This window comes from Pongo pygmaeus, chromosome 2 (assembly GCF_028885625.2).
Source record: "Pongo pygmaeus isolate AG05252 chromosome 2, NHGRI_mPonPyg2-v2.0_pri, whole genome shotgun sequence".
Lineage (NCBI taxonomy): Eukaryota > Metazoa > Chordata > Mammalia > Primates > Hominidae > Pongo > Pongo pygmaeus.
In genome coordinates, this window is record NC_085930.1 from 32918619 (window position 1) to 32946456 (window position 27838).

At 37.2% G+C, this 27838-nt stretch overlaps 1 protein-coding gene across 1 annotated transcript in view; it reads right to left on the reverse strand.

Moving 5' to 3' along the window:
• Positions 1-1247: 1247 nt before the first annotated feature.
• TOMM70 (translocase of outer mitochondrial membrane 70) overlaps positions 1248-27838 on the reverse strand; it is a 37874-nt gene continuing 11283 nt past the window's right edge. The window contains exons 2-12 of the mRNA XM_054482998.2: positions 24356-24529; positions 23769-23895; positions 22044-22153; positions 19196-19344; positions 15474-15681; positions 12791-12925; positions 11313-11420; positions 10377-10493; positions 6798-6895; positions 5792-5914; positions 1248-3503 (exon numbers count right to left, since the gene is read on the reverse strand). Coding sequence (XP_054338973.1) covers positions 3350-3503; positions 5792-5914; positions 6798-6895; positions 10377-10493; positions 11313-11420; positions 12791-12925; positions 15474-15681; positions 19196-19344; positions 22044-22153; positions 23769-23895; positions 24356-24529 — 1503 coding nt within the window. The 3' untranslated portion in view covers positions 1248-3349. The remainder of the gene's footprint in view (positions 3504-5791; positions 5915-6797; positions 6896-10376; positions 10494-11312; positions 11421-12790; positions 12926-15473; positions 15682-19195; positions 19345-22043; positions 22154-23768; positions 23896-24355; positions 24530-27838) is intronic.

The following is a 27838-nucleotide window of genomic DNA, read 5'->3' on the forward strand; positions in this document are numbered from 1 at the left end:
GATCATCTAGGATAATCTCCCCTTCTCAAGACCCTTCACTACATCTGCAAAGCCCATTTTTTGCCAACGAAAGTAACATTCACAGGTTGCAGGGATAAGGATGTGGCTATCTATCTTTTGGGGAATCATTACTCATCCTATCAGTGTGGTAAAGCTTGCAAGTAAATTAAAATTTTGTCGCTGTTCACAAATCTATTTAGCAGAGGATGGGAATAGGACTAATTATAACCCGTATCCCCACAACAACTCCTAAGTTGTTTCCTTATAAATACAAATTCCATACAGGACAGTCTTGGGTAATTGTTATTCTATACTCCTAAGTTTCCTGGTTTGGTTATATTGTCCTCCTGTTATAAATAGTCTTATGATAACAATTAGTTGACTTCTACAGGTACAAACTACTATTTAAACTACAATTTGGGTTCCCAGAGGGCAGAAAGTTCTGTCTGAACTGTTTTACAGCCAAAGTTGCTTTTTATTGTTTTGGGATGTATTCTCTACTTATACCACAATTTTCAAGGATGATTATTTCAGGTATGCTTTCTGAGAGACTCCATGCGGTTGAGAATTATGATCAATCTCACTGGTGAAACCAGATTCAAAATAAACTTATCCACAGGGTCCATGTCTGATTGGAAGCACAGCTTCCAGGCTGCTGTGCATGTATGGGTAAGGTAGAAGCAAAGAATGAAATAAGTTGGCTCTACCAGCTCTCCGTGGAGCCTTGTTTCACAGTAGGAGGGGTGGATGCTCTCAAGAAACTCCACCATTCATACCAACAAACTTATTTTGCTTCATATGCTAACATTTCCAGTATGTTCCTATTTTCAAAGTTATTTTGAGTTCACAAGAGATTCACTGTGAATTTACCCAATAGCATAATAAATGAATAAACTACCTTTTTTTTTTTTTTTTTTTTTTTGAGACAGAGTCTCACTCTGTTGCCTAGGCTGGAGTGCAGTGGCGTGATCTCAGCAGGTTCACTGCAACCTCCACCTCCCGGGTTCAAGTGATTCTTCTGCCTCAGCCTCCCAAGTAGCTGGGACCACAGGCGCCCACCACCACACCCGGCTAATTTTTTGTATTTTTAGTAGAGACGGATTTCACTGTGTTAGCCAGGATGGTCTCGATCTCCTGACCTCGTGATCTGCCCGCCTTGGCCTGCTAAAGTGCTGGGATTGCAGGTGTGAGCCACCATGCCCAGCCTAAACTACCTATCTTTCTATTTAAAGAACAGATAGAAGAGCTTGAATGTAATATTTATTTGGTGAATTTACATGTGAGGTCATTTACAAAAGAAAGATACAGACAGATGCAGCTTTCAGTGCAGTTTCAAATATTTTCACAACAGGCAATAGTCCATGAGAATTTGGAATGACAGTATAGAATGGCACATGCTTCAGTTTTCTTTGTGTTTCTCTACCCAACCCCAAGGTGAAAGAAGGGAGAAGAGTAGAAGAAAATGTCAGTGTTAATGTAAATACAGCCATGCAAATAAAAACTTTTTTAAAGTCAGAGGTCATTCAGAGATGTAGAACATTTCTGTATTTGGGGGTTATCAGAAGGTGCATAATTTAAAAACAAAATGCAGCGGTCTCAAACTTCCCATCATCCAAATCATCTTGAATTATATTAACTGCACCAACTAATTAGTGACCTCCTCAGTATTTTCCAAAGATTGACTTTGAAAGGGAGTCATTTCTAATAGTTTCTAAAAAAGATAGCATTTGTAGATAAATCTTTTTGGTTTCAACAGAATTAAGCACCCTTAAGGGGTGTAAAAATGCTCCTTTACTCCCAACAGTGTAAACCATAATTATAATTCGTTCTTAAATAAACCTCTCCCCATCCTGAGTATTTTAAAACAAAAGACCCCTGAAGAACACAACCCTTCCCTCACCAGAAAAATCTAGCATATAAGCAAAAGGATGGTCTATAAAAGTGGAAAATGGAAATAAATTGTAAAGTGATTTCTAAGTAAGGAGGTGGAGTAAAGCTTAAACACTGTCAGCATCCCTAGTGAAGACCTGGACCTGGGTAGTTAGTCCTTAGAGATCAAGGTTAGCTCACTACAAAAAAAGCACTCTACATGTCCTCAGCATCTTCAAAAATAAGTGGCTCAAAATTCCTTAAGCACATGTAGCCATAGTTAAAGCACTAAACTTGTTATTTCAGGAAATACTATGCTCTGGCTCCAAGTCTTACATCCTTTTTGACCCTTTAGCCACATGTCCTTCACTAGAAATTTTAAGCTATTTTAATACTCCCATATATCACACTTACTCTATTTGGGTTTTACATACAAGCAATCTGCACTTTGATTTTAAAAAAGTTCTAAAATTTTTTAAAGAGATGGGGTCTTGCTATATTGCCCAGGCTGGAGTGCAGTGGCTATTCGCAGGTGCAATCATCATGGCACATTACAGCCTCGAGTTCCTGGTCTCAAGCCTCTTGCCTCAGCCTCCCTAGTAGCTGAGACTATAAATAGTATATACAGTGCCACTGTACCCTCTATCCTACACTTTTAAAAGCTCACCATTAAATAGTACTAATTATTATAGAAAATAGTCACAAACAATTATAAACACACTTCTGTTTCATCTTACCTCTTGTCTGGTCCACTCCCCCATCAATACTCAGTCTTCCAGCACATATATCAATTAGAATATTTTGCATCTGCAAAATTTACTGTAAGAAAATCTGCTGTTGTGGACTTTAAGAAGAATGTACACTATCCATTAGAGTGGAAAGGGGCCAAGAGGATTAATAAGTGCCACCAAGTTTCTAAAACTCTGCAGAATCAGAGGCATTGTGCATACTGACAATGGTTTAAAGGGTCTCTCAATTTTACTTTAATCCCCCATTTAACCTTTGTTTCTTTCAAAAAAAATCAACTGAAAGCGGTTAATATAAATCTATTTTACAGCATTTACTACCTTAATTTAAAAATCAACATGCTGTAAAATACTTACATTATTCACACATATATATAAAGACGAAATCATCCAGAACATAATCAACCCCCAACCCCCACTAAAAAAAAAAAATCAACAAATCAGTTTTTATTTGCATGGCCAATTATCATTTGTACTCTTTGCAACTTTATTTAAAAATCCCTTTAACATGTTCTAATCTTTTGTTGCACAGGGAATAAAAGCTGCAAGACTGCAAACTTCCTTCAACAGCCACACCCACAACACCTAGACATGAAACAGATGTAACAAATAACAACACCACAAACAGAAATACTAATTTCCACCATTCAACACAGTTCATGACAGTGTCTTTAGGGTTCAGTTGAAGAGGGGGTAAACTTTTAAAAAGAGGGTCAGTCTGCTTTCCCCCTGTTTTATAGTGTTGGTGGTTTTAATCCGTATTTCTTTGCAACTTCTGTCTGGGCATGGGCGGCATCGCAAAGTGAATACAGATGGGCCATCTCCATTTCCGATTTGGCCAGGTTAATAGCTTTGTTGAACATGTCAATGGCTTTCTCCATGTTTCCTCTAAAAGAACAAAATTTTTAAGTCTCAGATTCAACAAGCACTTCACAATATTCAGTGAAGGTTGTAAGTGATGCTACATGAAGTCTGACCACTAAGTTTCTACTATGATTCTAGTAAAATGCTTCTTTTAAAATAAACAAGAGTACCTACCACATTGAAAGCACTCAATGAATGTCAACTACTATTACAAATACTATGTGCTTACATTATATCCCCTGTATTCTGTGTTTACTGATAACAGTGAGACTAGGGAAATTAATTGGCTTATTTAAAATCACAATTCCGTCTGGTTCCTAAATTCTACATGTTTCTACTGTTAACATGAGTCTCCTTTAGAAAGCAGTGACATAATATCGGGACACTAATGACATGCAAGGGCCTTACCTTCACAGACTGATGTGGGCCCACCTCTTTCTGTTTCATCTCTTACCAGCACGTCCCCAACCCCATGCATCTCTACTCTTCAGGCAGTCTATGTGAGTTCCTTGATTGTGCTGCACACTCACACCTACTAAATACTCAGATTTATTGCCTCTGCCTGATTCTGGTCAAATCCACAGCTATCTAAGAACCAACTGTTTTAAGTAACTAGTATTAGCTACATATATATGCAATCCTACAAAGAATATTAAGTCCCTACTATATATATATACCTGCATATACAGAGAGTCTAACTGGCATACATGTTAGTAAGGTACATTTTATTGGCATATGTGCCAGTTAGACTCTTTATATGCCAGTAAGAGGTACCACTAGGGTGACTATATTTAATCCCCTATTATAATATATGGCAACATGATAGGTGTATTTTTAAAAAAACTTTTTTCAAGAGTTCATATTCTGGCATTAGGCCAACAGCTAGCAGATCTGCAAAATCCTAGGATAATCTGCAATTTCATTTATTCAAATTCACTTATTTAATTGTAAGGTTCAGAATGGATTTTTTAAAAGTTCAATTAATATGTGAACAAAATTCCATCAAACCCTAAATCAGAGGTCTTTAATTAACCCAGGATCTATGAAAGCCTTAAATTAAAAGCAAAGTGTTTTTGTGTGCATTACTCTAAGAAGAATCCACAGCTTTGCTCAAAAAAGATTAAGAACTACCACCCTATCCTATTCTAGTACAAGAATATTTTATTCACATTAACAAATTAGCAATTAAGAAATAATTTAGGCCAGGCACAGTGGCTCACACCTGTAATCCCAGCACTTCAGGAGGCTGAGATGGGCAAATCACTTGAGGCCAAGAGTTTGAGACCATCCTGGCCAACATGGCAAAAGCCCATCTCTGCCAAAAATACAAAAAGTTAGCTGGGCATGGTGGTGCATGCCTGTAGTCCCAGCTACTTGGGTGGCTGAGGTACAAGAATCGCTTGAACCCGGGAGGCAGAGATTGCAGAGTCAAGATTGTGCCACTGTACTCCAGCCTGGGCTGGAGACTCTGTCTCATGAAAAGAAGAAAAAAAAAACTTAATATTTACATGCCACTGTGGGTACAGAATGGTTCAAAAGAAACACATTTTTTTTTTTTTTACCAGCCTATATATATTCTGCCTACTGTAGAGCAGGGAGAGGACTACAGGAGGGGCTGAATGATAGGGAATTAAGAAAACTCATGCTGCTTCCTGACAAGTGATAATGCCAAGATCAGTGACTGTCGTATCAGTGATAGATGAGCTCAAACCCTGTCTTCTCTATTGGCTTACTGTGCAACCTTGTAAACCTAAGCACTCTGGGCATCAGTTAAATTAGGGATCATATAATCTCCACCTTTATAAAGATGGGGATGAAGATTAATTGAAATAGTACTTAGGAAACATCTAGAAGTTTAGTACTTGGCCTAAAGTAGGAAACTCAAATGAATGGCAATACCAATATTAAGATGGTATACAATAAATCCCATATATAAAACAGCTGTCACCTTTTAATGGTGGATCTTAAGAGCAACTCTGGATAAACACTTACACAAAATAAGAGGTTAAGGACAGAGCTGCAAAAAATGTTCTTATCCAACTCTGATTTTAAAGAAAATTCAGGGGCTCTGAGTTGATGTTGCAACTTGCCCAGTCATTTGGCTGGATGCTTCTTTGGAGGAGGGTCCAGATTTTCTGGCAACTTGGCTACCAATCCTTATGTCACTGCCTAAGCACATTTTTTTTTCCAACGTGAATAATACAGGTGAAAAGAGGAAAGAACATAACAGACTTTAACATGTACGTAATAAGAACAAAAAGCTAAATATCTATGGAGCTACCATACATTTCCTAACAGACTCCAGAAGTTACCTTTGTACTTCAATAGTTCCCATGGTTTCATAGGCAAAATCACATTTATTGTCAATTTCAATAGCCTTGCTGATAAGTTCCAAACCTCTATCCAGATCTTGCTTCCACTGAAGTTGAAGTAAACTGCAAATGCAAAAAAATAGTCAGATGTGACCACGGCCCAGTAGCAGCAGGAATACACACACATTAATATGACTCAATTTCTGCCTTCAATGAACTTATAAGTTAACTTATAAGGAAAAACAAAACCTAAAGCAATATATAACCAGCATCAAATTGTGTTTTTTTTTCTCAACTTGTACTGGTTTGCTAGTCTAAGTTCCTTATTACAAAAAATGTTGAATGGTCTAGGCTCTATTACCAATCTTGCATCCCTTATTTTTCACTTTATATAAATTTAAGTGAAGTTTCTTAGGATAATTCAAGTACGCAAGGACACGAACACTTGTGTATGCTTCCTATTTCGATATAAGCAACAGCTGACAGGATGTTCAGTTTGAAATTAAAACCCTTAACATAGAGCAAGAATAGTACATTAATTTCTTTCTTTTTGTTTTTTTGACACAGAGCCTCACTCTGCCGCCCAGGCTGGAGAGCAGTGGTGCAATCTTGGCTCACTGCAACCTCTGCCTCCCAGGTTCAAGCGATTCTCACCCCTCAGCCTCCTGAGTAGCTGGGAATCGGGCATGTGCCACCACACCTGGCTAATTTTTTGTAGTTTTAGTAGACACCGGGTTTGACCATGTTGGTCAGGAGGGTTTTGAACTCCCAACCTCAGATGATCTGCCTGCCTCGGCCTCCCAAAGTACTAGGATTACAGGTGTGAGCCACTGCGCCTGGCCTCCTTAACTAATTTCTGTAAGAATGAAAAGACATCCAGGAGCATTAAGAAGTTTGTCAATTAACTTCTCTACCACAGTCCCCTTCCTCAGTGGCCAAAATAAATACATTTTATTACCATGCAAGAAATTTATTATCTCATTGGAACAATCACAAAAATACATACCCTTTATGAACATATGTTGTGGCATTATCTGGTTCCAAATCAATACATTTATCATACATTTCATCAGCTTTACCAAACTGTTGTTGATCTGTTAATGCCTATGTGAGGAGATACTTCAGTTATATTAAGGTAACTGTCAACCTAAGCAGTTAAAAGTATACTTACTATTCATTATAAAAATTTACTTCATTTATTCATTATTACAAAATTATCGTGTTTTGGGGATACAGACTGATTTACATTTTACATCTTAATTATCGGAGTTTTTAGGTGGCACTGCTATAAATATGAAATCTTAACTGTCCTCTTTCTTCAGCAAGTGGTTAGTTATATGCCATAGCAGATAATCTCCAGTAAACTGTTCAATACAGATAATCCCATTCTTAGTCACAGCTCTAATATCACATTCTCATAGGTACAGTCACATCACTTATTCATAATTTATCATAATACAGCCCAAGGGAATTTTTTTTTTTTTTTGAGATAGAGTTTCATTCTTGTCACCCAGGCTGGGGTGCAGTGGCGCAATCTCTGCTTTCTGCAACCTCTGCCTCTTGGGTTCAAGCGATCCCCCTGCCTCAGCCTCCTGAGTAGCTGGGACTACAGGCGCGCAACACCTTGCCTGGCTAATTTTTGTATTTTTAGTAGAGATGGGGTTTCACCATGTTGGCCAGGTTGGTCTCGAACTCCTGACCTCAGGTGATCCACCCACCTTGGCCTCCCAAAGTTCTGGGATTAAAGGAGTGAGCCACCGCACCTGGCCAGGGAATTATCTTAAGGGCAATATTCATTTGGAAGTGTAAGTTAAGATGTATGTGTTAAATGTCTTCAGAGCTATTTCTTTAAAATTATTGATTTTTTAAAAAGCAGCTATAACTGCTTCAACTAATATATCTCCAAAAATAATTCCCTAATATTATCTATAATACCTAGCCCATATTCAGTTAACCCCGGTTATTTATAAGATGACTTTTAAGAACTATGTGAGTCATTATATTTAGCTCTATGGCTCTTAGTCTTTTCATATCTAAAATAAGCCAACTGAAATATTTTAAAAATCGCTCTTAAAAATATCAAAGAAATGTAGTCAGCACATCTTCTTTATAATAAAAATCAGAAAGATATAGAAAGTAGAAATATTTTTATAGCTTCCACCATTGTGAGCATGGATGCCTTCCTAATATATTTATCTATCTCTATTTACTTATTTGTTTTCTTTCACATGTTGAGTTCATTTTGTATACAATTTTCCCTTTAATAATAGGCAGTGCTATATCTTGCTTTGTAACTTTAATGTATTTGTAACTTTTAATGGCTGCATAATATACCATTAAGTGAGTGTACCACAATTCTGCAAACATAATTCAATCTTCTGTTAACATTTAGGATTTTTCTCCAATTGTCTGTCATAGTTAACAATAATGTAATAAATACTTATTTTAAAAACAAAAGAAGCAGCTATAATCAACTATTTTAAGGCAAATCCCACGGCTGAAATGGAAGGCACAGTTCTGTGGATATCAGACTATGCTCAAGCTGTAACTCTGCGAGTTGGCCAGCATCTACGCCAAAGCTTTGAGGGCCAAGAAAGTTACACTAAGTATATATATATATATATATATATATATATATATATACACACACACGCGCGCACACACACACACACGTACTGTATGCATATATAAAGTTACATATACTATATAGTGAAGCTAAAATGAGAAAACAGACCAAATAAAAGAAATCTGAGTGCAAACTGACTGTAATAATGCTAATGCTGATGAGAAGACAGCTCATACAAACCAAACCTATCTTGAAGGCAGAACGGTAATAGGGAAATATGCTATTGGGAAAGTTCTGCAGAGGAGTTGTTCCCCAGTAGTGGTTGCTATTCGGTGGCCTTTGCTCTTCTAGATGCTTAGAGAAATCTGCACCAAAAAAGCCCTTCTGAATTCCATGACAATGATGAGGATGTTGCTGTCATTTCCTGGTTTGTTACTAATTATAAGGCATAAACTCAAGTGTACCCATTCATAGGATTAAAATGTACACTTTAATGTAGTTATATGTAAGACCTACCTCTAAAGAACAGATCCAACACAAATCAATTTTCTCATAGTTCCACCCTCAATAAACCCTTAAAATCTTTGTGAAATTGTTCTTATAACCTGCCTAGAGATACCATGAAGGAAATTAAAAACAAAATAAGCATCCTTAAGAATGGTTTAAGGAGAGGGGTCAACCAGCGATGGTATTTTTTTTTTTTTTTTTTGGAAATGAAGTCTCACTCTGTTGCCCAGGCTGGAGTGCAGTAGTGCAATCTCAGCTCACTGCAACCTCCGCCTCCCGGGTTCAAGCGATTCTCCTACCTCAGCCTCCCGAGTTGCTGGGATAACAGGTGTGTGCCAAACCACACCCAGCTAATTTTTGTATTTTTAGTAGAGATGGGGTTTCTCCATGCTGGCCAGGCTAGTCTCAAACTCCTGGCTCAAGTGATCCGCCTGCCTCAGCCTCCCAAAGTCCTGGGACTGTAGGCAGGAGCCACCACACCCAGCCAGGGGATAGTAATTTGTTATCGTTTCCTATTTCTGTGCTGTGGGGAAAAACCCAACATGTCTTTTGTAATTAAAAAGAAAAATAAATTATACAGAGCAGCAGTCCCCAACACTTTCCCAGCACTTCTGGCACCACGGACCGGTTTTGTGGACGACAATTTTTGCATGGATGGGGTAGGAGGAGGAGTGATGGTTTTGGGATGAAACTGTTCCACCTCAGATCATCAGGCATGAGAATCTAATGCTGCTGCAGATTTGACAGTGACAGGAGGTGGAGCTCAGGTGGTAATGCTTGCCCAATGCTCACCTGCTGTGCAGCCCCATTCCTAAGAGGCCACGAAGCAGCTGTACCCCTGATATAGAGTATTGAGATGGCTAGTTTATGTAGACACCAAAACCAATTTTCAGCTTTAAGAAAGAAAACTAAGTCATTCAGAGATCATTTATTTGAGGGGAAAATGTATGACCGTCAGTACAAGAAGCTAATCATTTTCATTTAAATGAATGATTTAAAACTAAGAAGTTTTCAAGAATTTCAGACTACAATAAAAAAATTCAGATTTAAATCCTGCTTTCCATAGCTTCAATCCTAAACCAAGAGAGTTTCAAGAATTTTAGATAAAGCAAAGATAAATTAAAATAAACTGTTACCACAACCTAGCCATATAAAAAGGCAGTGACCAGATAGAAAGAAAAGCCTTTCCGTGGATATTTTCTCCACCAATTGCATACAGTAAATTTTCCTAAGGTAATTACTTTTTGCAAAACCAATCCAAATGAAGACAGGAGAGAAATTCTCGCCTTAAGCTTCCCCATATTGAGTTTAGGGCCATGATTTCCAAATTGGGTAACAAAGGAGCCTCTTCTGAGGTGATTCGGGACCAACCAGGGGCCATGAGAATCAATCAGGAACAAAGCCACCTGCTTCCAAAGAAGCTGCAACCATGATAACACTGTTTTCTGATTTCCATACTGAGATTTAGCATATGCATGCAGTTATTTTTAAAAAACCTGAAAAAACATTTACCTGGGCGTATAGTGCATAGCCTTCGGCACACCTTGGAAATTTCTTTATGACCTCTTCAAAACCTTTCATAGCTGCTTGGATTTGTGAAGAGTTGTTTCCTGTATATGCCTGGCGGTACTATAAAAAATCAAAACAGGCCTGTCAAATCAAGAACTCAAAAACTCATGGAATGTTAACATAAACACACAAAATTACATAAATATTTTCAAAAAAACCAGGTGATTTGCTAACATAATCTGCAGCATCCAAAAGGGTTCCAAGTAGGTATCTCAGCAGCAGAGAGCCAAAGGTTATGTACAACTAGGACTCCATGACCACTATACAATTTCAAGATGTTCAATACTGTAGAAGTGGGCATACTAATTTGTAAGAAGTGAACTTTGCAATAAATGAATTTTAAATCTAGTAAAATTTTTGTCATTTTTTTCATTTATAATATATATTTGTGACACAATTTCTTCCTTTAAACTGAACATTCTTTTAGGACTCTAGCCATACAGCTAACTGGAAGTATCTTTTACTAGAAAAATTTTTACTTAAAAAAAAAAAAAAACACACAACCTTTTGAGCTTTGTGTTTCTGAATATTAAGAAACAGTTCTATGAAGCAGGGGTGAGAGAGCAAGTTACATGGTGTCATATTTACAGAGTATTTCCTCAAAATGTTTTTGCTCTTTGTATTGATTTATGGTGAAGCAGGGAGACCAGTTCTGTTTACGGAAGTATAAAATCAGGGACAAACATCTATCAAGATGAACTCAAACGAATGTCTAGAGAAATACAAGAGCTAGGTATCAATCAGCACCTTTTTTCCTCAGTAGTTATCCTTTGGGAAAGAAAGAAAGAGAAGACTTTGTAGACAATGAGATACTCATTTTTCTTGACACTGGAAAATAAAAGTGATGTTTAGGAAAATACAAAAGAAAGTAGTACCTACCAATGCAAAACATTTCTGTGCTTGTGCCAGAGCAGACTCAGGTCTTAACCTAATACATTCATCAAAATCTGCCACTGCTTCTTCAACTTGATCAAGGAGTATTTTCAGCTAAGAAAAAAATACGTAAATAAATGTAATTCAACTAGGTGCACCAGTTAAGTATGTTCTGTGTCTCATCTCTATTATTACACCTCAGCATAATGCTGAGCATGTAGTAATAATATATAATTACTTTCTAGAAACAGTGAACTTAAAAATCTTGAAATTTAAAAGGCAAGATTTCAAAACATAAAAATGGTATCCAACTTTTAGAAAGGGCTACAAGCCAACCATTTCTGCACTGCAATTCTGATCACTATTAAGCAAGAAACCCCTTCTTCTAGAAAACTAAACATCCTGTACATTCTAATATCAAAGCAGGTTAGACATCAGATAATTACCTTTCAAATTAATCTTCAGACACTACCAGTAAAGATCAAAATGTCAAGAATTTTAAGAGGTTATCTCAACACTTAACACCCTTCTGAAAGAAATACAGTCATGCATAATTACATTTCAATCAACAGACCACATATACAACAGTGGTCCCAAAAGATTATAATACTGCATTTTTACTGTACCTTTTCTATGTTTAGATATGTTTTAGACACACAGATACTTACCATTGTGTTATAACTGCCTATAGTATTTGGTATAGTAACATGCTATACAGGTTTGTAGCTTAGGAGCAACAGGCTACAACGTACAGCTTAGGTGTATAGTAGGCTATACCATCTAGGTCTGTAGAAGTACACTCTACGATGTCTGCACAACAAAATCGCCTAATAATGCACTTCCCTGGCAGGACACATGACCCTATTAGGTAAAATTCTCCATTAGAAAGAACTTCGGCTCTTCTGTTATTATTAATGCATAGCCCACTTTCTACCATAATGCATTCCAAGAAGCCATGTTAAGCTGATTACAGAGCCATGTTTTCCCCACCCGAGGCAGTAATTGGAAACTGTTTCTTCACTATATATTTCTACTAAAAAACTAATATGCCTGTTATAAAACTTCAAAAGATAAATATATTTATTTTTACTATTTGGACAGTCCAGACTATTTCCTTATAGCAAGAAGCTCACAAAAATCATCCTGTTGATTCTAGTATTAACTCACATTGCTTACTAAATGTTATTAATGTTTTACTCATTGAAACCTATGAACCAGAAACACCAGAAAAACAAACTCGAACTGGTAAGCCAACAGTTTTTGCCTTCCTTTACTCTTTTTTCATAAGTAAATACCAAAATTAAAGACAAATATTCAAGACAGACTAAACAAAGGCCAATTCAAACTGTAAACCACTGTGATACTTTGTTCACAGCTATCAGAAATTATATAAGAAAACTCAAGAAAATTACATAAGAAATTCTCAAAAATGGTATCAAAGCTCAATCCACAAGTCAGACCTCTAGGTAAGAAAACAGACTTACCTGTCCTCGGTGGTGATAAACATCTGCATTCTGAGGATCGATGTCAGCAGCCATGTTAAAATCCTGAGTGGACAGCAAAGGCTGCTGCTGTTGCATGTACATGCTGCCTCTTTTGATGAGAGCATTTGCTCGAAGCTATATATCCCAAGTGAGGAAAGGTTCATCATTACTTTTTTTTTTTTTCCTCCAATCTAGTTTCTTTAAATAACAGCTTTTTTCTATAATCCACATATCACAAAGGTCACCCTTTTAAAGTATGCATGTCAGCTGTTTTTAGTATATTCACTAAGTTGTGTGTTGATTACCACCATCTAATTCCAGAACATTTTCATCACCCTTAAAAGAAACCCCATACAAATAAGCAGTCACTCTCCATCCCCCTCACCTCCTACTCTTCAGCACCTAGAAACCACCAACCTGTTTTCTATTTCTACGGATTTGTATATTCTGGATGTTTCATATAAGTGGAATCATACATTATATATAGCCTTTTGTGTCTGGCTTCTTTGATTTAGCATAATGTTTCCACGGTTCATCCATATTGTAGCATGTATCAGTTTTTCATTCTTTTATTATGCCTGAAAAATATTCCATTGTACAGATATCACATTTTATTTATCCATTCATCAACTGATGGACATTTGAGCTACTTCCACTTTTTGGCTACCATAAATAATGCTGCTATGAACATTCACATACTAGGTTTTTAAAAAATCTTTTTTAAAATAGAGATGAGATTTTGCTATGTTGCCCAGGGTAGTCTAGAACTCCTGGGTTCCCAAAGTGCTGGGATTACAGGTGTGAGCCTCCACACCCAGCTCTCATGTACAGGTTTTTGTGTTAATGAATGTACTAAATTCTCTTGGGTATATACCTAGGAGTGGAATTACTAGATCATATGGTAACTTTCTGAGGAACTGCCAAACTAATTTCCAAAAGGGCTTTACCATTGTATTAATATATTTCACCAGCAATGTATGAGGGTTCCAATTTTCCACATCTTCAAAAACACTTACTATTGTCCAATGTTTTTTATTAGAGCCTTATTGTCTTTTTGATTATAGCCATCCTAGTAGGTGTGAAGTGGCATCTCACGGTGGTTTTGATTTGCATTTCCCTAATGGCTAATGATACCAACAATCTTGTCATTTATTATTGGTCATTTGTATATTCTTTGGAGAAATGTGTATTCAGATCCTTTGCCCATTTTTAACTTAGGTTGTCTTTTTATTGTTGAGCTCTAAGAGTTCTTTATTCTGGATACAAGCTCCTAATCAGATACATGATTTGTGAGTATTTTTCCCATGTTGTGTGATGTGTTTTCTCTTTCTTGATGGTGTCTTTTCACACAGAAGTTTTGTTTTTTTGAGACGGGATCTCTGTCACCCAGGCTGGAGTACAGTGGCACAATCACGGCTCACCGCAGACTTGACCTCCCAGGTACAGGTGATCCTCCCACCTCAGCCTCCTGAGTGGCTACGACTACATGCACATGCCATCATGCCCAGCTGATTTTCAGGCATGAGCCACCACCCCCAGCCAAGCACAGAAGTCTGATCACGTCCAATCTATCTTTTTTTTTTTTTGGTTGCTTGTGCTTTTGGTGCCATATCTAAGAAACTACTGCTTATCTAAGGTAACAAACATTTAGTCCTCTATCCTAAGAGTTTTATAGTTTTAGCTCTTACATTTAGGGCTCTAATCCATTTTGAGTTAATTTTTGTGCATGGCATATGGTAGGCATCATTACTACTTGCCATTAAAAGTCATGTGATCATGAAAACAATACGTTTAAAATTTTGTTCAAAGCAATACTACATACATATAGAACAAATAATATCCTCCACAATTACAACAAAAACATATAACATATAACAGTTGTAATCATCAGGAAAATCAGCAGAAAATAATATTAAAGATAATATTATGAGGGTATCTTCAATTTGAAAATCTCATTTTGAAAGAAACTTTTAACAATATTTAGGTCTTATAAACAACTTTTATATCCCCCCAAATATAGGAGAGGAGAGAGGCTACAGAGTTCATTTAATGCAATGAGGAAACAGGTCACAGAGATGTTAACAAACTAATAAGTAATATAGTTAATTGGTGGTTAAATTGTTTTGTTACACTGAATAGAATGTAACAATTCAACAGATGCCCCTGAATCTTAATTATGAAATGTGTAATACATAGCACATTAAGAATACTTAGAAAATGAAAGGCTGTTCCAACTGTACAACTGCAAGACTTTTGCCATATTTATACATTCTATTTTTAGAACCTTTCTGAATATATTAATGTGTTTTTATTAAGTGTTTTATAACCTGGTGCTACATATTACACGTTACTTACAGCATTATCTACAGAATTGCTATATCACCTTTACCACTGCCCAAATACATACAGTCCAATAAGGTGGGCAGTGGCTACAGGGAGAAGATGAAACTACCAGATGCTATAGGAAAAAAAAATTTCCTTTCCTAAATAAAGATAAATATCATTGATATTTATGTTTTCAGATTCACTGCACCAACTACATTATTATTAAGAGTAATTTCTTCAAAAACAAAAACAGCCCTTTGAAGAATGGCAGTTGAAATGCTTTTAAAAATCTGGCAAAACATAATGAAAGGCATCACCTTCTATTTAATAATTTCTTCACACACATTTTTTAATGTACCTTCACATTAGCTTCTTTCAAACTGATGACTTTATCTAAATCTGGTTTGGCCGCATTGGCATTGCCAATAAGCAGGTAGAAGGTAGCTCGTAGTAGCAATGCTTCTGCCATGTATTTGCCTTCAGCATCTATTTCTTTTGAGCATTCACTTATGATTTTATCGTAGTTTTCTTCTTCCATATACTGTTTGGCCTTTAAGTATCCAGAACTGAAAATAAAAACAAACATAGGAAATTATTTACTAAGAAAAAATTAAATGTGGCTGGGTGTGGTGGCCACGCCTGTAATCCCAGCACTTTGGGAGGCCGAGGTGGGTGGATCACGAGGTCAGGCGTTCCAGACCAGCCTGGCCAACATGGTGAAACCCGTCTCTACTAAAAATACAAAAATTAGCTGGGCGTGGTGGCACGTGCCTGTATCCCAGCTACTTAGGAGGCTGAGGCAGGAGAATCGCTTGAACCCGGGAGGTGGAGGTTGCAGTGAGCCGAGATGGTGCCACCGCATTCCAGCCTGGGAGACAGAGCGAGACTCCATCTCAAAAAAAGAAAGAAAGAAAAGAAAAGAAAGAAAGAATTAAATGTTAAAACATGCCACATTTGGCACACCTGAGTTAATTAAGCAATTGTCTATTTCCCCTTAACAAGATCATCAGCCAGTGTGGCATGGAGTTGGGGTAGGGAGGGGTGGTGCGGTTAAACAGATTAGGATTTTTGATGTAGACGGGGATTTTCTTGAAACCTTGGACGAGGAGTTTTAAAAAGGAAGCAGCAGAGTCCTGGTATCAGCTTAGACATTTAGATACTGAAAAGATGAGCTAATGAAAGAGAGACTGATCTGCAACATGGGTAAGGATCCTGTCTTATTCACCTTCATATCTGAGGCACATCAATGGTACTCAACAGTTGTTTAACGGCTAAAAGAAGGAACAGGGAAATAGGAAATAAGTGAGTTTAGAGTCGCCAAGGCGGGCAGATCATGAGGTCAGGAGATCGAGACCATCCTGGCAAACATGGTGAAACCCCGTCTCTAATAAAAATACAAAAAAATTAGCCGGGCAAGGTGGCGGGTGCCTATAGTCCCAGCTACTTGGGAGGCTGAGGCAGGAGAATGGTGTGAACCCGGGAGGTGGAGCTTGCAGTGAGCCGAGATCGCGCCACTGCACTCCAGCCTGGGTGACAGAGCGAGAGTCTGTCTCAAAAATAAATGAATAAATAAATAAATAAATAACTGAACTTATTAAAGAAGCAAATTTAAAGGAAGACTCTTCAATCAATTAATACTTTAAAAAACACCCTTCTCTATGTTTTAAAAAGCAGTGAGCACAGTATCTCTTATTATTCTTCTAAGATGACGACTTTTATGGAGATGCTTGTAGAAGTAATTTTTTTTAACTGAAATTTGTACTAGGTGTCATGAGGTACATGTGGTATCTTCCAAACATAAGGCACTGTAAATTAAAGTACATTTTCTCATTTCAATTGTTATATCTATATACAGAAAACTGGCAAATGACTTAAAAGTTACATCAGGCCAGACATGGTGGCTCATGCCTGCAATCCCAGTAGTCTGGAAGGCTAATGTGGGAGGATCACCTGAGCCCAGGAGTTCAAGACCAGCCGGGGAAACATGGCAAGACCCCATCTCCATAATTAAAAACAAAAAAAAAATTAGCCAGGTATGGTGGTGTGCACCTAGAGTCCCAGCTACTCAAGACGTTGAGGCGAGAGGATAGCTTGATTCCAGGAGTTGGAGGCTGTAGTGAACTATGATTGCAACACTCCACTCCAGCCTGAGTGACCCCCTCTCTCTCCTTTTTGTTTTTTGAGACAGTCTTGCTCTGTTCCCCAGGCTGGAGTGCAGTGGCATGATCTTGGCTCACTTCAACCTCTGCCTCTGGGACTCAAGCAATCCTCTCACCTCAGCCTCCCTAGTTGCTGAGACTACAGGTGGACAGCACCATGCCAAGCTAATTTTTGTTATTCTTCTGTAGAGACAGGGTTTCTCCATGTTGCCCAGGCTAGTCTCAAACTCCTGGGCTCAAGCAATCTGCCCACCTCAGCCTCTCAAAAGTGTTGGGATTACAGGCATGAGCCACCATGCCTGACCTGACCCTGTCTCTTAAAAAAAAAATTTAAAAAGTTATGTCAGTCAAAAATCTTATAAGCTCTATGCTAACCTCTCCTGTAATGACATTCCAAAGTTGCCTACATCCTAGTTTTGTTTCTCAGGTCACCAGGCTAAGAAAACACAAACAGTCCAGATGCAGTGGCTCACACCTGTAATTCCAACACTTTGGAAGGCCAAGGTGGGCGGATCACCTGAGGTCGGGAGTTCGAGACCAGCCTGGCCAACATGGTGAAACTCCGTCTCTACTCAAAATACAAAAATTAGCTGGCGTCGTGGCATGCGCCTGTAATCCCAGCTACTAGGGAAGCTGAGGCTGGAGAATTGCTTGATCCCAGGAAGCAGAGGTTGCAGTGAGCCAAGATTGCATCAGATTAGAAGTAATCCCACTTACTGAAGAACATAAGTTGTAGTTATTTATAAGCATGATTTCTATACCTCACAATAACCTTGTAAGGTAAATATTACTAGCTCCATTTAAAGGGTGACAAAGCTAAGGCTCAGAGTAAAATGGAATTTAAAACTTGGGTCCAATTCCAGTTAGTGTGCTGATGCTAGCTAGCTACGTCCTACCATCTCTCAATAAAGCTTTTAGAATAATGGTATTAAATTCATTATAGTTTTTCTGGGACAAGGACTATTTCTTAACCAGAAGAAGAAAGTATTTGCATAACTGTCACAAGAGCTAATACAACATCTTAAACATTTATTTCCCAACTACAATCTTCTCAAAGATTGTGTATCAATGAACTAAAATTTGTACACTGCAGTATAATTATGCACAGTATCTTCTCTTAAAAGGTCACCAGCAATGGTAGAAAAATTGGAAGATAAAAATCAAAAGCAATTTGTTTCTTCAAACCCTCCAGTATGCTGAAGATGCAAAACCCAGTTATGCACAGCTACTAGAACACTATTTCCTTTTCTTCCTAACTCGTTAAAAAAATCATGTTGATAATAATATTGTACCTTCTCTCAGAGAGGAGGGCTACCCTTGACAGAAAAATACAAGTATTGATAAATATGAATGGAATAAAGCAGGCTAGATGGTTTATATGACATTATATCACTAGGTCTCCAGCTAGAAACATAGTATCCTGTACTTTGGCTTCAGCTCTCTACAGGCTCCAACAAGAAGCCCTCCAAATGGGCATCTTCCTAGACAAGCAGAAAAAACCTTGAAAAAATTCACTCTTTGGGCACCCCTAAAAGTATCTGTTTATAAATTAAAAACTTCCCTGCACTAGAACATCTGCATGTTGAGCTACACAATAATTTTCAAGTTATTGCCTCTATTCAAACACAGCCACTGGATTCAATGGGAGTCCTTTTGAGAAGATCATATAGGACCTTCAGTAAAAGCAGGGTAGACTCCTGGCAGTAAAACCTTGAGTCACCAGAGAAGTAACAGATATATGCTAGAAAGAAAAGTGTTTTTATAATAATAATATTATATAATTTTTAATTATATTTCTGTCTATCTCTATCTGTAGATAGATAGCTGCTGTTGTGAGATGGTTCAGAACCCATATGGGCCCTAAGGAAAGTTCAAAGCAGCCAAAACACCACTAAGTAGACACTATGCTTGACATACTTACTTTTCTTTCACTTCTAAAGCCTCCCCTTCCTTGTCTTTATCTTCATCAGATTTCTCTCCTTTAAGCATGGGCTGGGAAATGATATCATCCGTGAAAGAACTGAAGTAAGATTTGATAAACTGTGGAGATGGCATCAGAGGTTCACGATTCTGAAATTTAGTCATGTTTAAAGACATCAGAATGGGAAATACTAACCAAAGAAGCAGGTACATTGTAGAACACTAAGAATAACTGTCATAAAAGTTGGATTCTCATTTTCAAATAACTAAAATTAAGCTCCAAGCCACAGAACAAAAGACAGTGGAAAAGGTGAAGCTGCCAGTCCCAGCTGTTTAAAGCAGGTTTTAAATGAGAGCCTTTTTCCTCTACAAAGATGTAAGACCACATCTTACACAGGTGCTGAAAATGTTAAGTCCATTTACCTTGGGCTTTCATCTGAAGATCTTTATTACAGGTTAAGTGTCACTGAAAACCATACTGAAATCACATTTCCTGTTTTGATTATTTATTTGAGGCATAGCCACCCAATTCATAATTATGGGAGTATTTTGTTCCTCCCGAAACACAATTACTATTATAAAGTTTTAAATAAAGTGGGAATAACACACCCAAAAGGCTCTCATAATGTATTTTGAATGCTTTATCTACAAAATTCAGCCCAAAGAGTTTAATGGAAACGTGGGATTTTTAATTTTATGTATAACAAATATCATTACTGTTATTTTGGTAATGTCTTCATATTTGAAGGAATAAAGGAATTGGCTTTATAAGTAAATTATCTAATCTAGGATAGATGAAAGTGGGATAGAAAGAGAACTAAAGAGGAAACCTAAGAGAAAACCCATATTGATCTGTGGGCACTCTCTGGGGAGAGAGATTCAATTCGTTTTAATTTAGGATAATAAAATAAATATTTTAAGTCAAATGGTCACCTATCAAAGTGATAAATATGCCTAACTTTAGTAATTTACTAAAGACACTCTGAGAATAAATACGTAGTGGCAATCATTTACCATTTTAGGGGAAAAGCTTAAATAGAAATTTAAATAGCACTTACCTGAAGCTAGATAAATCATTAATGTTTTTTAGTTTCCTATTTCAGCTTAGAAATGAAGCTATCACCTCCCTGCCTTCCATACAGGGTTATAAATTTAAAGTGAAAATAAACTGTTACAAGAAAGGGATTTAAGTATCAAAGGAACAGGATGCAAATTCTAGTTCTGCCACTTATTAGCTATGTGATATCATGCATGTCATTAAACTTCTAGTATCAGTGTTCTCATCTCTAAAATGGCAATAGAAATATTTGCCTTATTTATCTTATACGGTTGTTATAAAAAAATCAAAATAATAATATGGAAGGTATTTTGTGATTTACAAAGTGACAAACAAACAGATTAGAAAATGTGGAAACTGATCTGTAACCTATGTAAATATACATTATTTTATATTTTCTTACCATCTTGCAATCCAATCAGTCTAATTACTCCACACTATGTACAAGGAAACTAGGTTCCTTTGAGGTTCAACTTATGGACTCTACCATGGTGTTTTACAAAGTGATTTTGAGAAACCCTAGTCTTATGAGATGCTCGAGAGAAAAAAAAATCCATAGTTTAAAGAGACTGGGGCCAGGCACAGTGGCTCATGCCTGTAATTCTAGCACTCTGGGAGGCTGAGGAAGTTGAACAACTTGAGCTCAGGAGTTCGAGACCAGCCTGGGTAACATGGTGAAACCCTGCCTCTACTAAAGTACAAAAAAATTAGCCAGGCATAATGGTGCATGCCTGTAGTCCCAGCTACTTGGGAGACTGAGGCACAAGAATTGCTTGAACCTGGGAGGCAGAGGTTGCAGTGAGCCAAGATAGCAACTGCAGTCCAGCCTGGGTGACAAAGAAAGAAAAAAAAAAAAAAAAAAAAGAGAGACTGGGAACCACTACAGCTATACCCCTCTTAGAGATTCACAACACACCTTAGTAGATTATTAAAGTCCTGCAGTGAAGAAACTTGTTTTAACTGTTTCACTCAGCTAATATCCAGAGATATAAAATTAAAAACACAGATTACTAAAATAAATTCAAGAAAAAAGCAAATTATTATTAAAGGAAAAAGGAACAATTACCTCACTATTACTGGGATTTAACAGTGAATCTCCAGTGATGTTTAGTGATGCCTATGGTACTCTCTTTACTTACATCTCACCTTGGGCACTTAACTACCACATGCCTTTTATACATAGTAACAGTCAGTCTCTCTCACTAAATTTTAATTCTATAAGGGCAAGGGCCATGTCTTTGAACCCATCCCTCCAAAATGCCAAACATATAGCTTTGTTTAATAAATGATTGTTGAATTAAACTACCTGTTAATAACAGCCTAAAACTAATGCCAACTTACTCAGTATACCTTTAAAAACTTTAATAATATAGAAAAATATTTTCCTGTGAAAGGCCAGATAGTAAATATTTTAGGCTTTGGAGTCTATACAGTCTGTCACAACCACTCAACTCTGCTGTTATATCTCAAAGGCAGCTGAAAACAACATGTGACTGAACATTATTTATAAAAACAGGTAGCAGACTGGATTTGGCCTATGGGCCATAGTGGGGCAATCCCTAACACAGATGAATTTCAATATTCTCCAGGTAGAGTAATGGACAGAGCATATATTCTTACTGAAGAAGGACAAGCCATAAAAACCCAAGATAATAGGAAGAAGAAATATAACCCAGTTCTAATTGCAGTTGTTGCCATTACCACTATGCCTAAGCTTAAGCAGCATAAATTAGAAAATACCCTTCACAATGTACACAGTACTCCCCCTATTCCCCAAATCAGATCAATTTACCTTATATTTTTCTTTGGCTTTCTCTTTTCCAAGAAGTTTAAGAACTTTATCGGCTAACAGCATGCTTTGTTGATTTTGGAACCCTTCTAATATACACACAGCAGTGACATCTAGAAATGATGAAAAACACAAGGGTAAATATAAAATTATTGCAAAGATGGTCAGCAGCATCAAATGGGTATAATGTAACCACAGAAAGCCAAACTAAGTTCATGGCCAAATGGGACTGTTTCATTTCCAATTAACTGATTCTTAATACCTAATTTTATATTCTCTATGACAAAACTGAAAGCTCAGAAAGTCACTCCACTTCTCTGGGGCTTGCTTTCCTTAACTGTGAAATGAAAGGGGCTATGCTGCATGATTTCTGATGTTTCTCACCACCCTAACATTCTCTTCTGGCTAGCAACTCTAAGGCATATAAACACAGTGTGGCTCTCTCATGTCTGGTGCTTGTTTATAGGCCTCAGAGTTATTCCCTGTCTCCAAAGCCATCTTGCCACAGAGCTCTTAAATAAATCTGCCTCAATACCATTTTCATCTGGTTACGTCACAGCTCAAGATGCATGCGGTGGTTTGAAATTAAAAAGTAAGTGGTTCCTTAACCTCTCAGCCTTTCATTCAAAGCACTCAAACAATGGACGTCTCGTCTCCTTCTGAATTAAATTTCTTGCAATTCCACATCCTTGCTCCACCAATCAAGTCAATCTGCTGATATATTACCCTGATAACCATGGCTAGTGCCAATGTCAATGTCTTTTTTCCCATCCTGTTTCTTCTCCGTGACACTTAGATCAACCTCCTCTCTGCCAGTTATTATGTTAGTAACTTCAAGTTCTGGTTCAAAACTCAGGATTCCCTTTTCTAAAACAACACTCTTTCCACACACTATCAAAGTATGTGCCACCACAAAACCTCAAATTTTGCTAAAATGTTCTCTAAAATACCCTCATTTGGTAATCTACACTTTTCTTTTCAGAAAGGGACCTTTTCCTTTTACTGATGCTTTTAAAGCAGACAAATATGAAGTGGAAAGAACTTTTAGATTGTAGAAAATTATACTTTGGTTTTGCTTCACGTCACCTAGAAGAATGTACTTCAAAGGCCGGAGGTATACTGTTAATTGCAGCTTTGGAAGCAGAGAAATGGCCAATCAGAGACCACAGAATATTTATGGCATTTAATAAGAATGACAAATTCACTTTGATGCTTTGTACCAATTACATTTGCAATTACGTGTAAATTAGGTATAAAACAATAATTTCCAATTGGGTATAAAATAATGTTTGAAAATACCAAAGGCAAAAAACAATGTTTTCTTTAATGATTCATCTCAAAGCTATGTTTATACATATTATAAACACAGCTCTCAAAGATATATTTATACATATTAAATGAAATATGTAGAACCTTAGAAACACTATCACTTGCTAAAACCTCTTTTCTGATTTCCTTATTCAGAGAATTATACTAATGCTCATTAGCTGCTAAATTTAAAATGTGTAGTACATAAACTCCTAATCTTAATAGTCATTTAATTCCATAGTTGAGAACAGAGACAATACTTAAGTATCAGCAATCTTACTTTAAACTAGAAGACACAATCTTAATTGCAAACTTTTAAAAACAACTGATTCTTGCACTCACAAGGCAGTTTCATATACATTTACCAATGACTACAAAATGTTAAGTAATTTTCATATGTAAACACAAAATTACCCTCACCTTCTAAACATTCCTTCTTATTGTCTAGCTTCTCATGGGCTTTTGCACGTCTAAAGAGAGCTTTCACATATTTGGGATTAAGTTCAACAGCCTTTGTACAATCTTGTGCCACTTCTTTCCATTTTTGCTGTAATTCAAAGTATTTAAAAAACGTCACACTAAAGAAAGTACTGTCCAGTAGAAATCAGTTTAAACTTAATAGGCTGAGTATTAGAAGTCCTAGAATAAAAAAGTATTCCTAATACAAAGAGTTAATATCTGCAATACATTACAAAAGCTCATATAAATATCAAAAAGTTAAAGAAATAGCCTCAAACTGTTGAGGAGAATAGGGTCACCAGAAACTTTCTATACTATCTAATTTTATAAAATGTGAAATATACTTAACTTTGGAATATATCTGTAGTCAGCAAAACTATAGAATTTGTTCTTTAAAAAGTTTTGCAATTAATGGAAATAAAAACAACATCCCATAATTTTGAAACAACTTCAAAAAATGTATTAGGTTTATTTGAGTAGCTTTAACTGAAACTTTAAGCAAATAAAGAGAAAGAAAAGGAACAGAAGAAACAACCTAAAGTACATACCAACTGTTCAAAGGCAGCAGCTCTGTTTTGATAAAATGTAGAAAGGTCGACATTCTTCTCTGTAGGGCACAAGCTAATAGCCTCAGTATAGCACTGAATAGCTTGTTCATATTTTCCTGCTTTAAAATATTTATTGCCTTTATTCTTGGCTGCTTGGGCTCTATCAAGAGAGTTCTGAAATGAGAGGAAACAATTATCAAACACTAATCAACATTCACAGACTCAGACCACAGTAATTAAACAATAAATTGATAAAAACAGGAAGACAGAATCGCTGTTTACAATGTAAGTTGCTTCATAAAAATATCTTCATGGAATAGATTCTAACTAGTAGGATTGTTGAGTCAAAAAGCATATCTTGGCCAGGCATGGTAGCTCATGCCTATAATCCCAACACTTTGAGAGGCTGAGGGGGGCGGATCACTTGAGGCCAGGAGTTTGAGACCAGCCTAGGCAACGTGTCGGAACCCCGTCTCTACTAAAAATATAAAAAATAGCTGGGTATGGTGGCACACGCCTGCAGTCCCGACTACTTGGGTGGCTGAGGCATGAGAATTGCTTGAACCCAGGAGGTGGAGGCTACAGTGAGCCAAGATCATACCACTGCACTCCAGCCTTGGTGAGAGATTGAGACTTTGTCTCTGCCACCCCCCCTGCCCCCTCAAAAAGCATGAGAGGTGACTTGCTATACTGCCCAGGCTAGTCTCAAGCTCAAGCAATCCCCCTACCTCCATGTTCTAGGCAGATGGGATTACAGGTGCACACCACCATGCCCAGCTAAAAGACACACACACACACACACACACACACACACACACACACACATATGTATATACTTTTTTTTTTTTTTCTTGAGACAGGGTCTCTCTGTCACCCAGGCTGGAGGGCAGTGGCACAATCTTGGCTTGCTGCAACCTCCACCTCCTAGGTTCAAGTGATTCTCCTGCCTCAGCCTCCCAAGTAGCTAGGGCTACCGGCGTGCACCACCACATCTGGCTAATTTTTTTATTTTTAGTAGAGATTGGGTTTTGCCATGTTGTCCAGGCTGGAGGCTTATATGTTTTTAATTTCAAAAACACTCAGACTTTTTCAAAAACGCTGTAGTACTTTAAAGTTTTTAAAGGATTTAAAGTGCACAAAGGATTTCTAGGAAGCTCTAAGTATCGAAGCTCAGAATATTACATAACTACTTTAAGCTAGCTAGTGTCAACCAGAATGTATATTTTAAAACTGATGTGGGAGGATGAAAGGAACCAAGACAAGCATATATAAATTAATAGATGAACTTAAAATCTTCCATTTGTCAGTAGACTTAATTATCTCCCAAAAGCTTTGAGACATAAATTTAATTTCAAGGATACATATGTTTCAGGACTATGAATATGTGCCAGGACTAACAGAGACTCCTACGGACTGACAGAGAAACACCCACAAAACACCCACAATAAAGCAAAACTAGGAATCCCTTATGTAGTTGTGGGCTCTGGGGGGCAATCGTCAGGGTGATTGCTAGAAAACTTGCATTTGAGACAACCTCAACAATCTTCCCACTCCACTGGAGGAAGTAGAAATCACATTAGAGTAGGGCTGTGTCATTCAGGAGTGAGGATCTTCTACATGAGAGCCAAGTGGCCAGGTACCATGGCACACACCTATCGTTTCAGATACTTGGGATGCTGAGGCAGAACTGCTTGAGCCCAGGAGTTTGAGATTAGCCTGGACAACATATTAAGACATTGAGACCAGAGTCTCTTAAAAGAGACAAGTGACAGTGACAGGACATACCATACCTTACCTCTTGTTTTTTAAGAGACCACACAATCAAGAATTGCTAACAAAAGGGAAAACCAACCCATAAAAAAAGAGGCCCCCAACTCAAATATAAAAGTAGTATCTGAGAAAGCAGGATATACCAAGCAAACAAAAAATTTAGTTTCAAAAAAATGAGAGGCTATCTTCCCATCATTAAAAAAGGTTGCTTTTAAAGAGCACCAATTAGAAATCTTGAAAATGAAAAAAGATTATTACAATTAATTCAGCAGATTGGCTGTATATTAAAGGAGCGAGCTGAGGAGCGAATTAACAAGTAGAGAATGGGGGAAACCTGACAGAATGCCATGGAAACAGAGGACAGGGAGGTGGGAAGTTTGGAGAAATTAAATGACATGAAGTATAAATCCAGAAGTTCCATCATTTGCCTATGCGGAGTTCCAAAAGGAAAGGCATAGAAAAAAAAAATCTAAGGAATCAGAGAAATTCTTGGAGTTGAAGAAAAATGACATGCATTTTTAGACACAGCATGGTGAAATTTCACAACAAAAATCCTGAAAGTATTTAAAAAGAAAAACAATCCAGTGCCAGACTGTCACCAGCATTTGGTACTAAAAACCAATTAAGTAACAATTTCAAAGTCCTAAAGCAAGATTATTTTGTAACTAAAGTATTATACCTAGCTAAACTAGCATTTGAGGTTGAACACAAGAACAGAAATAGAAATGTACAGCTTCCTTACCACTAAAAATAAATCCCCAAATAGGGAAATGACCAATACAACAAAAAGCAGAAAGGAAGGAAAAATAAGAAACAAAAAAGCAGAGTAAATATGGCAGTAATCGCTAAACATGTAAATAGTAACAATAAATGTGAGTAGTTTAGATCCCTGCATTGAAAGACTTTCAAATTGTTTAAAACCAAAACTAACTACCTGCTGCCTATAAGGCATGATGTAAAACCAAATGACATACTAAGGCCAAACAATTTTTTTTTTTAAAAAGGAATGTAAAAAGTTGTGGAAGGTGAATACTAAAAAATAAAAATTAAGGCAATATAGACAAAATACCATTCAAAAGCATCACATGATGTCCAGATAATTTTACTGATAAAAGGTTCAATGTGCAAAAAAGGCACAATAATCATGAATTTTCATGTATCTAATAAAGGTTTAAAATAAACTCAATTGGCTGGGTGCGGTGGCTCATGCCTGTAATCCCAGCACTTTGGGAGGCTGAGGCGGGTGGATTACCTCCGATCAGGAGTTCGAGGCCAGCCTGGCCAACATGGTGAAACCCCGTCTCTACAAAAATAGAAAAATTAGCCAGGATGGTGGCAGGCACCTGTAGTCCCAGCTACTCAGGAGGCTAAGGCAGGAGAATCACTTGAACTCGGGAGGCAGAGGTTGCAGTGAGCCGAGATCACACCACTGCACTCCAGCCTGGGAGACAGAGTGTGACTCCATCTAAAAAAAAAAGAAACAAAGGAAACAGACTCAAGTATCATTGTCTCACGCACCACTGGCTCCAAGACAAAAAGTCATTAAAGTTAAAGACAAACAGAATCATCAGTATAATTACATCTTTTTCTTTTTGCCAAGCAAATATAATTGAATTTATTTTAGTTGATGTGATTCTACTATACAGTAACCAACAGTGTAGTCTTTATCCTGAAGGACCATACTGGACACCAGTATAGGAAACAAACAACCGT